We start from the raw sequence: 13786 nt of genomic DNA, 5'->3' as shown, positions 1-13786 counted from the left end.
GCCACTAACAAACTTTGTGATTTTCAGCAAGTCATTGATCCTTCCCGATATCAGTTTCTGTGTCAGCATAATGCATGTAATGACACCTACTTCTTGGGATTGGTGGAGGAGCATTCAAGAACACCTGGCACATAGTACTTGTTCAAGAAATGCTGGCTGGCTGTATAGCAATGAATTCTGAAACGGGTTTTGCATCCCTTCCTTGGTGAAGCCATCCTTGACCTCTCCCCTGTGAGAGTTAGCAGTCCTTGGGATTCCTCACTCTGCATATATACTATTACTGCATTATTATTGCATCTTTGTGTTTTCTGTGGGGGAATATGAGATCCTAGAACCTCATATGGATCTCAACTCTGACTAAATATTAGAATCACCTGGAGGGCTTTAAAAATGTACTGGTGCCTAGTTCCCACCAAGACGTAATGATTCGTAGTCTCTGGGGATGGAGCTGGTGTCATTTTATGGCTCCAGGAGATCAATCCTAAGAGGCAATCAGGGCAGAGAGCCACTGTTTTAGAGATTGACCATATTACATCTCCAGCACTTGGCACAATCTCTGACACATTTTAGGTCTTCAGTTAAATTGTTTGCAGATGTGAAGGTATTAATAATTTGGCATTAGTATATTTCCAAAGTTTACGGAAACCCTACTCACAGACTGAAGAATGTAGCTCTATTAAGAATGCATTTGAGGCAGCTTTCTACTTATTTGTGACAGAATAAACATCATCTCTCTCTCAGGTTGGTTTAGACCTCATTCCTTAATCTCTTGTTTAAAATGGCCTTAAAGCAGATTTGTACTGTTCCATGTAACCTTGGAAGGTCACCACTGTCTCTGCACGTGTGTAAATGTGCTGATTTAATTGTTTATCATTCCACTGATGCTGAGCCACCTGCATGTATCACAAAGCCAAGGGGAGTCAGGTTTAATATTTCAGCTGTTATTTTTTGTTTTGGGAACTTAAAAATACAAATGCATGCTTGTATCCTGAGGTTTGAGGAAGAGAGCAGTAAATAAAGAGTGGAGACATAAATATAGTTATGGATAGTGGGAGTCCATTAAGCATCAAGTAAAATGTGAACTTTATAGAATCTGTAAAAATGGTTCCTACTATGAGTATAATAATTTATTGATAATGTTTTGCAGAAACAAGCTAATCATTTGTGACTATTTATTGCATATCCCTTCTTCTGACTTGCATAGACTGATATAGAGTGGCATTTTTCATGAATCCAAAGAGCAGGATCCTAAGATGACCCTTACATGAATACACAAAACACAGAGTTTTATAAACTCTAAAATAGAACACAAACACACCAGATGAAGAACTTATATAATGAAGCAGAGCCAGCTAATATTTTTAAATTAAATTTTTTCTTTTGGTTCTGTGATTTTGTTTTTGTTTTTGTTTTTGGCAGAGGAGAGGTTGGTTGAGAGAGAGAGAGAGTTTTTAGTTCTCCTCAAGAAGAGAGTTGAAAATGGAAAATATGGAAAACAAGAGAAAGTTTAGGGAAAAGAGGGAGGGGAATAGATAACATTGCCAAGTATCGAAGCCAGAACTTCAGTGCATAAGGTCTACTTTTTTTCTTTTATTTCTTAAGCATTAGATAAGCTCAAACTTGTCTGTAAAAGCTTCTGGACTGAAGATAATATAACAAGTTAATATATCCAACTTTCAGTTTCCTAGGGGGTAATGGAGAAAAGGGTAGCATGGATAATTGAAATCTGTAGATAGATAACTGCAGTTCCAAAACCCAGTTTTTGCCAATAATTACAACCTCATGCTTTCAACCTCAAAGCTGTCCAAAAGTTAAAAATAAAATAGAAAGCTCTTTTAAGTTCAAGTTGCATTTACTTCTCCCAATGAACATACTAATGAGCAAGCAAATTTGCCCCAAACTAGGTAAAATTTTGTGGGTGTTCTATAAGCTACATAACTACAACCTGAATCATTGCTGATCACTGTAGTTTGACCAGAACGATATTTTGATTCTTTAAACATACCTGTGAACAAACTTAGGGACAATGTATATTCGTTCAAGTTTATAACATGAAATTCGACAATTCGGCATTAAGAAATAATCGGCCTGTAGCTCTCCTAGACTGACCATTAACTGAAAGGTGATTTATGGAAATTAAACATGCAGATGTAAACTGCTAAGTTTTTTTTTCCTTTGCTTATTCCAGGACAGTTTGACTTCCCAGAATGACAGTGTTTGTGCTGTAGAAAAATTCCACACATGACAAGGGGAAGTACTGTTTTCACAGTTTTGTGATTAACATATGATATGGATATAATTGTTGGGGCATTCTAAATAGTTTTAGCTACAATCAGGCTTAACAAAAATACAATATTCTCCAAAGTGTTGTCATTTTTAGATGAGCATATGGCAAAATTGGCATGCATGCCTCTTAAAAATATATCAGTATTTTAATATTGAGTGGAGTATCTTCATATTAAATCGATTCCAAAGTCTATCTACAGACTATAAATGGTTAGATGTTGTAACTCTGGGTCAGTTGTTTACCCATTTCCTTGGATCTGTTACCAAATCTAGAGTTTCCTATATAACATTATTTTGTTCCAAGACCTAAAAACACTCAACTGTTTAAGTTATAAACTATCTATAGGTGATAACTGGCTTATGGAACTGAGGATTAAATAGAATAAAAAATATTTCCCATTTCAAAATATTTGAATTAGTTCTGAATTCTCTTAGGTCAGAATACTTTTTTGTTTGTTTGTTTAGTCATGTATTCATGATTCTTTTTCATGTCACTGCATGACATGAGGACACAAATTTTGCTCTTTCAAGAATGATTTGGCACGTGAGTGTATAGAATGTGGGAAATAATTTCAGAGTATATTAAGATGTGAACATATTTTAGAAATGAGCTGAAATCATTGCAAGTTGAATGCCTGCAACTTTCACTATCTGCTTATTTGATATCTAGATGAAATTTGCTAAAAGCCCTTCTCTGACACCAGTGATGAATCATATGTCAGTTTTGATATATCATGTGTCTGTAACTATCTCTCTGTAAATTAAATAAATAGAGGTACTGAGTAAATCAAATCAAAATGGATTTATTTTTCTGAATTCTATTATTGAAAGAGGATTAGTTTCATTGTTTTTTTTTTTTTTTTTTGAACTGTGTGGTATGCACGACCTAAAAGCTTTATTTTATCAATATTAAAGTTGTTCACCATAAATTTAATAGAAATATTAACAAAAGAAAGGAGGATGTTCTGGGAAAAGAGCATGGACTTTGCAGTCAAACAAACTTGTGATAAAATTCTAACTCATCTCCTAAGACCAGTGACCTTGGGGAAGTCACTTACAAACCTTTATTTTCTTTATCTTTGAAAATGACCTAATTATAACCACTTAGCAAGGTTGAGTTAGGATTAGATAATGTGTAGCATATCTAATATATAATGGGCCTCAATAAATGATAGAATTATTATAACTTTAATTGCTTACAACCCTGCACAAAATCAAGAGAGTGTGTGAACTCTTCTGCTCTCTTCCCTGTAAGATTCTAAGATAATCATCAGTAATCTGGAGAGCCTCATACCTACTATCCAAATATTGTCATATTTAAGTAGCTGTATAATCAGCACACTATTAAAAGTTTACAAAATAATTGCCAAGTACTAAAACTTCTTTATACTATTTACTCAGAAACTTTCTGGCATCATTTTGCTTATTAGATGTTTCCTCTGCTAAGTTTTTTTTTTCTTAAACATTTGCCACTGTTTATGACTCATGAGTCAGTTTGCCAACAAGCATTAATAAAAGCCGTATTGTTGTTTATTGTGCTGGATGTGTCTACAAGGGCACATACATAAAACGTTTGAAGAAAATCTCAGCAGAGGGACAAGGACATTTTCAGTTGCTTTTCCACCTGCTGCAGGGGGCTGTCACTGCTTTTCTCCTAGAGGCTGTCCATCTTTGTGGATATCCTAACCTCATGCTCATAATCAAAGTTATTCTTCCTGTAGCATGTAATTCAAGTGTAAATCAATAGGAAAATCCATTTGGCAATAGTTTTGAAAACCATAGGCAACATTTACTGTCTGGGAGGACTAATGTACATTTCCACAGCAGTTACTCTTGTAAAAGATGACTGGGTGTGCCTTATGTTTTCTGTGCCCATTTTTTCCTGTTAAGCATCCTTGGCTTGGTGCCCCAGTGGACTTACTTAAAGATACACTGCACCTTTCCTGTAGCACACACTCAAGCAGAGACTGCTGGTGCTGGAAGAATCCAGCCTACTAAGTGTCTTCACTTGCAAAGGACTGTGTACTGAAGCCCATGAAGTGTAACTGAGCCCACATAAGCATTGCCTTCTGACATTTAGATCGAGGTGGGCATGACCTTCTTTTCCACAGATACTCCAAATGAAGCATCTCAGTTTCTTCTGCTTTCAGGTGAATCTATTCTTAACCTCATCTCACTAACCTGCTTTACTCATTTCAACAATAAGATGGGACATGCCTACAGAGAGCTAGGAATTGGCCCAGTGCTTCAAATACTCTTAACTCATTCCATCTTAATACATTTCTTGGCAGGAGAGTACTGTTATTCCCATTTTGCTGAGTTAAAAAAAATATCAGAAAGGATCTGTCACCACTAGAATATAGAGAGCCGTGACATAAACCTGGGTTTGCAAGCCTGGAAAACCCACTCAGGGGGGGAACATAGGCGTGTTAAAGCTCAGAGACTCACAGTCTAGTAAATGAGGAGTAATATAGCATATAAGACCTCTTTGATTCTTAATCATCTCCTAACTTGTTTTCTTGTTTTACGTTGCATAGCGGTATCTCACTCATCCCCTGGGGCATGAGTTCCTGGAGAACAGAGAATTGCCTTTTGGCATGAACAGCTTTCATGCCTTAATCAGTGCCTTGATGATATTCATCCATTCATTTTCCAGCACATATTTATACTCCCAGTGACTTTAAGCAAGTCACTTCACTTTTCTATGTCTCAGTTTCCACAGCTATCAAATGGAAATAGTAATCTCTATTCTGGGAGTTTGCTATGGGAGTTAAATCGGACTTTGGTTTGTGAAAGCATCACACATAGTGCCAGGCCCATAAATTTCCACTCACTCATTGTTTAATAATGTTTTAACCCTGAAAATCACAAATTGTCTGATCAGGAACCATTCACTGTGATTGAGGTTAATTTCTCTCTGTTCTGCCCTTACTATGTCTTTTTGTAAATACAAGTGGTAAACGTTTCCATTCTTCAGAATGAAGCCATGGAATTCAGTGTATTTCATGATTTTAAGTTTAAGATACTCTAGTAGTTCCACATTAAAGGTTAAAAAAATAATATTCCTTCCTATCCAGATTCATTTTCCCTTCCAAATTGGGGTTGAAATGCAAACACAGTTTTCACAATTATGTGCTTATTTATAGAAGAGGGAATCTCAAAATCACAGTGAGGTTGTAACGTCCATAAAGATGAACAGACTCCTCCCGGGGAATTTATGAACCTTGAAAAATGCTGAGAGGCATGAGTTGCTTAGTGTTAAAATACTACAACTATTCATACATTCCTCTCACCTCCCAGCCCACCCCAAAGCATGTTAAATCTCGTGTTGCAGCATCAAAGTCAAAGTTTTAGCAATTTACATAACATTGTGACACAGTTCCCCATTTGACAAAGGACGTGTTCCTGGGTGCCTTGAGATAAGTATCTGAGACCAGCCTTCTTGCAGCCTTCCTGTACCACATGTGGGATGGGTTCTAGTTTCTGTGGGTCTTGACGCCAATTATCTTCATGCATCATATTTCATTCCTACTAGAGCTGGCCCTGGAATCCTGGTTTCTCAGTTCTACCCTAACGCCTTCCCACCACACCACAGAAACAAAGAGCCTGACATAGATGATACTTTATGGATTCTCTGTAAGGTAGTTGGAATTTTTTTCTCTTCTCTCCTTCTCTTTATGAGAAGAAAAATTAAATTAAAAAATCAGTAGTGTGTTTTGAGTCTTTCAGGTAGTGGTTACCAAGTACCTATTCTTTGCAAGGCAAGTCTGCATGATTAGTAGGCTGTAATTGGCCCCAATTTTTTTTCTAATCTTGTCTTTAAGTTCATGGGTATCCATTCAGAATCATAAAAGATAGGTGTTTAAAGAAAATCAGAAATATTTGGGTAGGGGTGCCACCCTGACACCGATTGTTATTATTGGATTCAATTGGTTATTTCAAGTATCCTGAAATAGCACATATGCTTAGACTACAAAGGTAGTGTCTTTCTTTCAACAACCCCCTGTTTCTTATTGTTGTGGTTCTAGAAGAGGTAGGACTTAAAATGACCTGGATGTGGGCCTTCCACTTGGGCAAAGCATAGAGAGGAGGGATAAAAAGGTGATTAACTCCCTGCTTCCAAGAACTTTACAGTTCAGTGGAAGAGAAATACCTAAATAAAGAAAACAATAAAGCAAGGTTTACAAAGTCAGTCGTATCATAGAGGGTAGAGACAGTGTGGTGAGTACACAGAAAAGAGGTCAGAGCTGATGTGAGGTGAATGTGCCTTTTGACTTGGACACAAGGAGATTAAAAAGGTGTAGCAGACCAAGAGGCTAGAAAAGGATAAAATAAAATGACAAAAGCACAATGTTAAAAGAAAAAGAGCATTGCCCTAAATCCAACATTTACTCTTCTCAAGCCATTGCAGGCTGCTGCGTGCCTACTAAAACAGTTTAATTTTAGCATATAAAGGCTGGACTTGGTTGTTATAAAATGATTACCAACTATCTCTAAGAACGTGTGGAGGTTTAATTGTACATTCTAGCAAACTCAGAAAGATCAAGAAAGAAAAGACTTGGCAACACATCTAACAAACTAAAGTGTGTTGAAAAAACAACACACTGCATGCCCACTGATAATTTTACAGACTGACCCCAGAAAACTATCCTCCTGTTGAACAAAGCAAGCATTGAATTAAAAGTGCATGGGGAATACAAAAAGTGCTTTCCAAAATTCAAAGCAACAGATTGTTTCACCATGAATTTTGGAATCACAAAAAAATTTGGAATTATTAATTTAGAAATGTCCTGTAAGTTTTCACTTAGGCTGATCACTATCCATACCAGTTTTGCCAAGTATATCAAATATAGTATTGGCTTTATCTATCCTATGGAAAGAGTTTCTAGAATTCTAGCATTTGTTCCACTGAGGATAAGTATTGCTATAACCCATCCAGCTGACTGGCTTAAATGACACAGTCTACAGGTACCTGAGGCAAGAAGGGGTTCAAGGAGAATTGAGGTCAAAATGAAGAGCTCACATTACGAAAAGTTTCCTCAGTCCAGACAATAAGGATGAAACTCATTATACTGCACAACACCAAAGAAAAAAACTGGGCTCTGTGCAGTTGCCTGGTTATCAGGCAGAACATGGAGTACTTTTCCAGTAGAATCTTTCATGTGTGTGCATGCTCAGGTATATGTAATTGACAACATCTTGAAAATGACAGCTCAGTGCCTTTCAACGTACCTGGGAAGTCAGGCCATTTGGACAGCAAGTACTCCTCAAGTGAGAAGGACCTACAAGCTGGGGGTAGCTGTCTGGGCACTGTCCTTCAGATCTTCAGACTGTGGCTTGTAAACACAAGAGACACCAGAAAGCCGAGATTCAAGCCTGGCTCTGCCACTTGCTGTATGTATGGCTGTGGACAAGTTTTTTCTTAACTTCTCAAAGGGTCCATTTTCTCAACTGTAAAAGTAAGAGCAATAAGGTTTATATAATTGATAGCATTTATGAGGATTTAATGCCAACATATATGTGAAGAACTTTTCACTCTACCTGACATTTAATAATGTAGATGGCCAGGATCAGAACAATCAAGCTCACTCTCCTTCCCCGCAGGCCTGAGCCATAATTTTTCAAAACCTAAGCAAGGGTGTGCATTCACCAATATACCATTGCTTTACACATTCCCACCCCAGTGCTCAGATACCGGACTTATAGTCACAGCCCACGACACCTCTGTGACCACACTTTGAGGCTGGAGCTGCAGAAGGAAGCATGTTCCCCGTTGCACGGTGCAGTACCTGGCACCGAATTATCACATCCTGAGGAAGCCTTTGAGGGCTGCAGAGCCTTCGCAGCCTTTCCAGCAGATGGGCAGCAGGCAGCCCAGATAGCTCGACTGATGTTGAAAATCCACAAAAAGCAAGTTTCAAAATCAAAATGACAGCAAAGGAGAGATTATAAGATTCTGTACAACTGGGTGAAATAAGGGAAATTAGATAAAACTTACTGGGCCTTGTAATTAAATTTGGACCATCCTTCCTGCTCCGTAATGTTCGTCCATGGAGACTGGAGCAGGGATGGAAAAGAGCAGACCCTCTCCCTGGATTTGACCTGCTCAGCCTGCCTCTGTTCCGGAAGGCTCACCTCATGTTCCCTTCCAAACGGAGCACCAGAAGCTCTAATGGTGGCTCAGTCTCAAGCCTGGCTCCCTGCTCAGCTGCACTGCCTAATCGGTCGTCTTTGACTGGAAACTCAATATCCCCCTGCAAAAAGGCTGCAATCGTGCTTTGAAGTTATTTGCATCCAGCCAGAATCTTTTAGTTCTAGTTCTAAATTGAGGGCCTCAGTGGTTTCAATCCCCTGAGAAATAGGGCAGCAGGATTGTACCGCGGTTACACTGGGGCACGGTTTTCAGTCACCCCAGTGAATTGATGCGTAAAACTGACTGCATTGTAAATCTCGACATGGTGGTGAGAAACGGAAGCCACGAGTGCTAGTCACTAAAGCTGTTATACTATGTGAACGGTTTCGTTTCAATATGAGTAAGGCATACCTGCTTTATCTTGGTTTGTCAAGGGTGCTTCAGCGTTTAGCTAAATTCCCATAGGGTTGACATGCTGTGATTTGGTTTGGATATTTCCCACAGACAAGGATGCATCCATTCAGCACCCTACCCTCAGTAGAACACCCTACATGGAAGCCTGATCCAGCACCAGGGAGGCTGATCCTCTTCCTTCAGCTCCTGGGTTACCCAGCATCCGGTGCTGTGCTGTATGTGGCAGAGGCTACAGGACAAAGGGGGGAAGGGCTTCAAATCCAAGTTTACCACTTACACACCTGGGATAAATCATACCCACCTTAAAGGGCCGGGGAGCAGCTGCATGGGTCATACGTGTAAGGTGCCTAGCAGAGGGCTGAACTCAAGTAGAGACTCAGTACTTTTATTCCCTTCCTGCCTCCCTCTGCCCTCTCACACATTGCCACCCCTCCCTGCTAATAACACCTCTTTACTCCTCAGTGTTAGACAAATATATTCCCGTTATCACCCACAGCAGATTTGGCCCTCTGCGTCAGCCCTGCCTGCAAGCCCAGTAATACACAAGCCTGCATCAGTATTTATCTCAAGGTGACACTTGTAATGGATGATTGCTGCACTTCTTAATCCATTTATGTAATCTTTCCTGCCTTGCTTGCAGTTATCTTCAGGGCTTTAGCAGCAATAAAATGGTTCCTTTCCCAAGACAGAGTTCATTCAATTTAAATCTGGATTGATTATAGCTAAACTTATGACATGTCTTTACAAAGGAAGAAAAAAAACAGCAATAAATTATGCACAGTAGTTATTTAGCATCTATTCCGCCCCCGCAGTGCCTTGGGCTCAGCATATTATAATTGGGGTTAAGTCCCTGCCCTTGAGAACCAAAGCAAAATTGCACACATGAAAGGACACACACACATGCACAGGAAGGACAGGGCAGCAGTCCAGCCCAGTTGCCACTGAATTCCTTAGTCAAGGGGTCATCCAGCCTTTTCTTACCACCAATGAAATTAGCTGACTTCATCGGGTTAAGTGGATTCTCCGTCCATACTTGTGCCTTCTCCTTTGGTTTCCCTCAGATGTATCCACTGACAGGGTTCTTGCCTTTCTTTGGTCTCTACTCCAAAAGACCACTCCTTACTGTTCCTCAAGGAGTTTTGGTTTAATACTAAGACACTTATTGGGGCTAGAGTCCAAGGTAAGCCTGGTGATAACAGCTAAATATTTGTGTGATTCCTCCTGGGATAGGCTCGCTGGTACATAAGGACAGGGCACTAGGAAACGGTGGTGGAATCTGTACAAAGAAAATGACTTTCTGCTAACTGTATTCTTGTGAGAAGATACTCATGTATACACTCACCCCTCAGAGGATTTGGATGCCAGATGGATGCATGATTGGATGGATTTTCAGAACACAAATTAAAATTTAACTTATATAAAACAGTAATACAAATTTAATTCAACTAATTATATCTTAGATTTGAAAATTTAGAGTTATTCTTAATTCAGATAAGTCCCACTAATCATACCCCTTTGATAATCATTTGTAACAATGGCCAAAAGAGAACTAGAGAGGGAGAAAGATCTGGAAGTTTTGTTGTCGGTGTTGGTGTTGGTGGTGGTGTTTTAATTTTTGACCATGAGATTTTAAGGGGGAAAAAAATGGGGAAAAATCCAAATGAATTAAGATGAATAACAACAACTAGCATCAATCAAATGCCAGGCATTCTATATTCAATCCTTCAAGTACTGCTGTGAAATTGGTAAAATTATACTATTTCCATTTTATAAATGAGGAAGCAGAGGTTCGGAGCAATTAAGTGACTTTCTAATTAAAAAGAGGCATATCTGTGATGCAGAGGCAGCTATAGTTTACTGCAGAGCCCAAGCATCTAACCACTAAGCTCTACTGCCACCTAGGACCCAATGCACAAATATGCACCACTCTCATAAAAATGCCATTTCCTTTAATACTTTGGTTGACCTTGATGTAAAAATGAAGCTAGAACCTTTTTCTTCCTTGCATTTACTTATAAAATTTCATTGCCATGTAAATATATTAGATTGATTGCCCCTAATATGTCCCCAGTATATTTCAAATTATGTTTAAGCAATATGATTTATTTAGAATTGAGAAGTGATTTAGTTTGCTTTTAAGAAAAAGATGAAAGCAAGTATTTTAAATTGCTGTACACTTTATTTCCTCAGAACATTGGTTTGCCTTAAAAATGGTACAAGGAAATTTGAGCTGAGACATAAATTTTATCCAAGATTTTCTTAAATTAGTTTTGAAGGATAGATGGGATCAAAAGAGAAATTAGATTTTCCACCTTAGGTGTTCAGGGTAAGTGATTGAGATGCAAGGACAAATTTAATGCCAGGGTTGGGGCTGTCGTCACAGAATCTTCCCACCCTATTTTCAAAAGCACATGTCTGTATAGTGCGTGTGTTTGCTTACAGTTGACCTGGACAGGCTCAACGATGACGCCAAGCGTTACAGTTGCACTCCCAGGAATTACTCGGTCAATTTAAGAGAGGAGTTGAAGCTGACCAACGTGGTCTTCTTTCCGCGTTGCCTCCTCGTGCAGCGCTGTGGAGGGAACTGTGGCTGCGGAACTGTCAACTGGAAGCCCTGCACGTGCAGTTCAGGCAAAACTGTGAAGAAGTACCACGAGGTATGTCATCTTGAAGTTTCTTGGTTGCCATACTGCATTTAGCTCTTCTCAGCTGTCATCAGTCATGTAGTGTTTAGGGTACTAGAATGCAGGGCCGTTGCGTGTGGTTGTTCAGAGTGTTCACTGCACAAGCCAGGGGGATGGATTGGGAGCTGAAATTCTATCCCAGGCCAGGTTCACCCAGCCAAGTGCCCGAAGACGGGACTCCTTTTAATAATTCTCACAATATACCATATGGATTGACAACAGTCCTGATAGAATATGCAATCAATTGTAGGTTAGTAATTTCAGAGCTTACTTGGCCTCTTTCTAGAAATGTGATCTTATTCATTGATAAAATATGAGTGCAAAATCTAGGTTTCCTTAAGAAAGTGGTCATTAAAAATTAAGCACAGTATTAACCTGCATATAATTGTACCTAAGAGTCTCCCCAAGTGCCTCTTTGTTGCTCAGATGTGGCCCTCTCTGTCTGACTAAGCCACCTTGGCAGGTGATCTCACTGCCCCCCACCCCCATCCCCTACTTGGGACCTGCCTCCCAGGGGTGTAAATCTTCCTGCCAACACAGGATATGACTCCAGGGGATGAATCTGGACCTGGCATCATGGGATTGAGAACATTTTCTTGACCAAAAGGAGGACTGAAAATGAAACTAAGTAAAGTTTCAGTGGCTGAGGGATTTCAAATGGAGTCGAGAGGTCACTCTGGTGGACATTCTTATGCGCTATATAGATAACACTTTTTAGTTTTTAATGTATTGGAATAGCTAGAAGTAAATACCTGAAACTACCAAACTCTGACCCAGTAGCCTTGACTCTTGAAGACGATTGAATAACAATGTAGCTTACAAGAGGTGACAGTGTGATTGTGAAAACCTTGTGGCTCACACTCCCTTTATCCAGTGTATTGATGGATGAGTAGAAAAATAGGGACAAAACCTAAATGAAAAATAGGGTGGGATGGGGGGTGGTGGTTTGGGTGTTCTTTTATTTTTATTTTTTATTCTGATTCTGTTTCTTTCTGGTGTAAGGAAAATGTTCAAAAATAGATTATGGTGATAAATGCACAACTATATGATGGAACTGTGAACAGTTTATTGTACACCATGGATGACTGTATAGTATGTGAATATATCTCAATAAAACTGAATTAAAAAAAAATAAGCACAATAAAGATAGCAAAATATAAATGCCACAGGCCTTTTCATTCAGAGATGAATCATTTTTCCTAAATACTATTGAGTGGTACCTGGGAATCAACTCTTGATATATTCAGGAAGAAACAAAAGTAAGTGTAAAGATATAAGAAAAAACAAAAATGCAAGGGGAGAGGTAACCTTTAATAATAATAATAGCAAACATTAATGAGCATTTACTGTGTGTGAGACACTATTGCATGTACTTAGTAGCTCACTTAGCGACTTCTCAACAATCCTGTAGGGAGGTGCTATTTTTATTCTTTTGCTGGAAGAGCAAATTGAGGCCTAATAGAAACAGTAATTTGGCCAGTGTGACACGGTCAGTAAATCGCAGAGCCGGGACTTGAACCCCCATCAACTGGTTCCAAAGTCTAGATTCTCTTCACCATTCGTACTGTGCTCTTTCTTTTAAAACATCCATTAATAAGCATAAAAGAAGAAATGGTCCTAAGAGGAGTTAGAAGCTCTGTTACTTCCTGATCGTGGGAGCATGTGCAAGTCACTGACAGTTAGGGTCTCAGTTTTCATGTATGTGAAATGGGGCTAAGAAATTATACCAAATAAACCTTTATAGAGTTCTTCTAAGGATCCAACAAACAAACAAACAAAGAATGTATGTGAAATGCATTTTGTAAGCTGTAAAATGCAATAAAGAAATATGTTTAAAAATATAAACTAAATTAAGGAACAAACTGAAATTATTGTTTGAGTTTCTTTCCATCAGTATCCACCAAAACAAAGGAACAGATAGTTCTCCCTACATAAAATCACCAGTTTTATAAAACTAGATTATTTTCTTTTTAGCCTGAAAACAATAATAATAATTTAAGAGGTAACTTCGGGGCTAGATAAAAATGGGTACGTCATAACTGGTATTTTCACTTTAGCAAATGTGGGAAGTTGTAGGCCACAATGACCATGCTTATCTTAGAGAGGGGAAACATATTATTTTAGACCTATATAGAACATATTTTCTTGGTCATAAGAATTGCTTACTCCACCCCTTAGTTTTCAAAGGAAAAAAAAATGTTCCCATATCTAGAGAATGCCATCGTCTGTGTTCATTTTGTTTTATTTTTGCTTGACCTGATGAACTCTA

At 38.7% G+C, this 13786-nt stretch overlaps 1 protein-coding gene across 2 annotated transcripts in view; it reads left to right on the top strand.

Annotated features, from left to right (window-relative positions):
• The window catches only part of PDGFD (platelet derived growth factor D), a 216437-nt gene that overhangs the window by 192085 nt on the left and 10566 nt on the right, over positions 1 to 13786 (top strand). For both annotated transcript variants that reach the window (XM_037841251.1, XM_037841250.1), the window contains exon 6: positions 11276 to 11490. In XM_037841251.1, coding sequence (XP_037697179.1) covers positions 11276 to 11490 — 215 coding nt within the window. The remainder of the gene's footprint in view (positions 1 to 11275; positions 11491 to 13786) is intronic.

Source organism: Choloepus didactylus, chromosome 6 (assembly GCF_015220235.1).
Source record: "Choloepus didactylus isolate mChoDid1 chromosome 6, mChoDid1.pri, whole genome shotgun sequence".
Lineage (NCBI taxonomy): Eukaryota > Metazoa > Chordata > Mammalia > Pilosa > Megalonychidae > Choloepus > Choloepus didactylus.
This window is presented reverse-complemented; position numbering and strand designations above follow the sequence as displayed.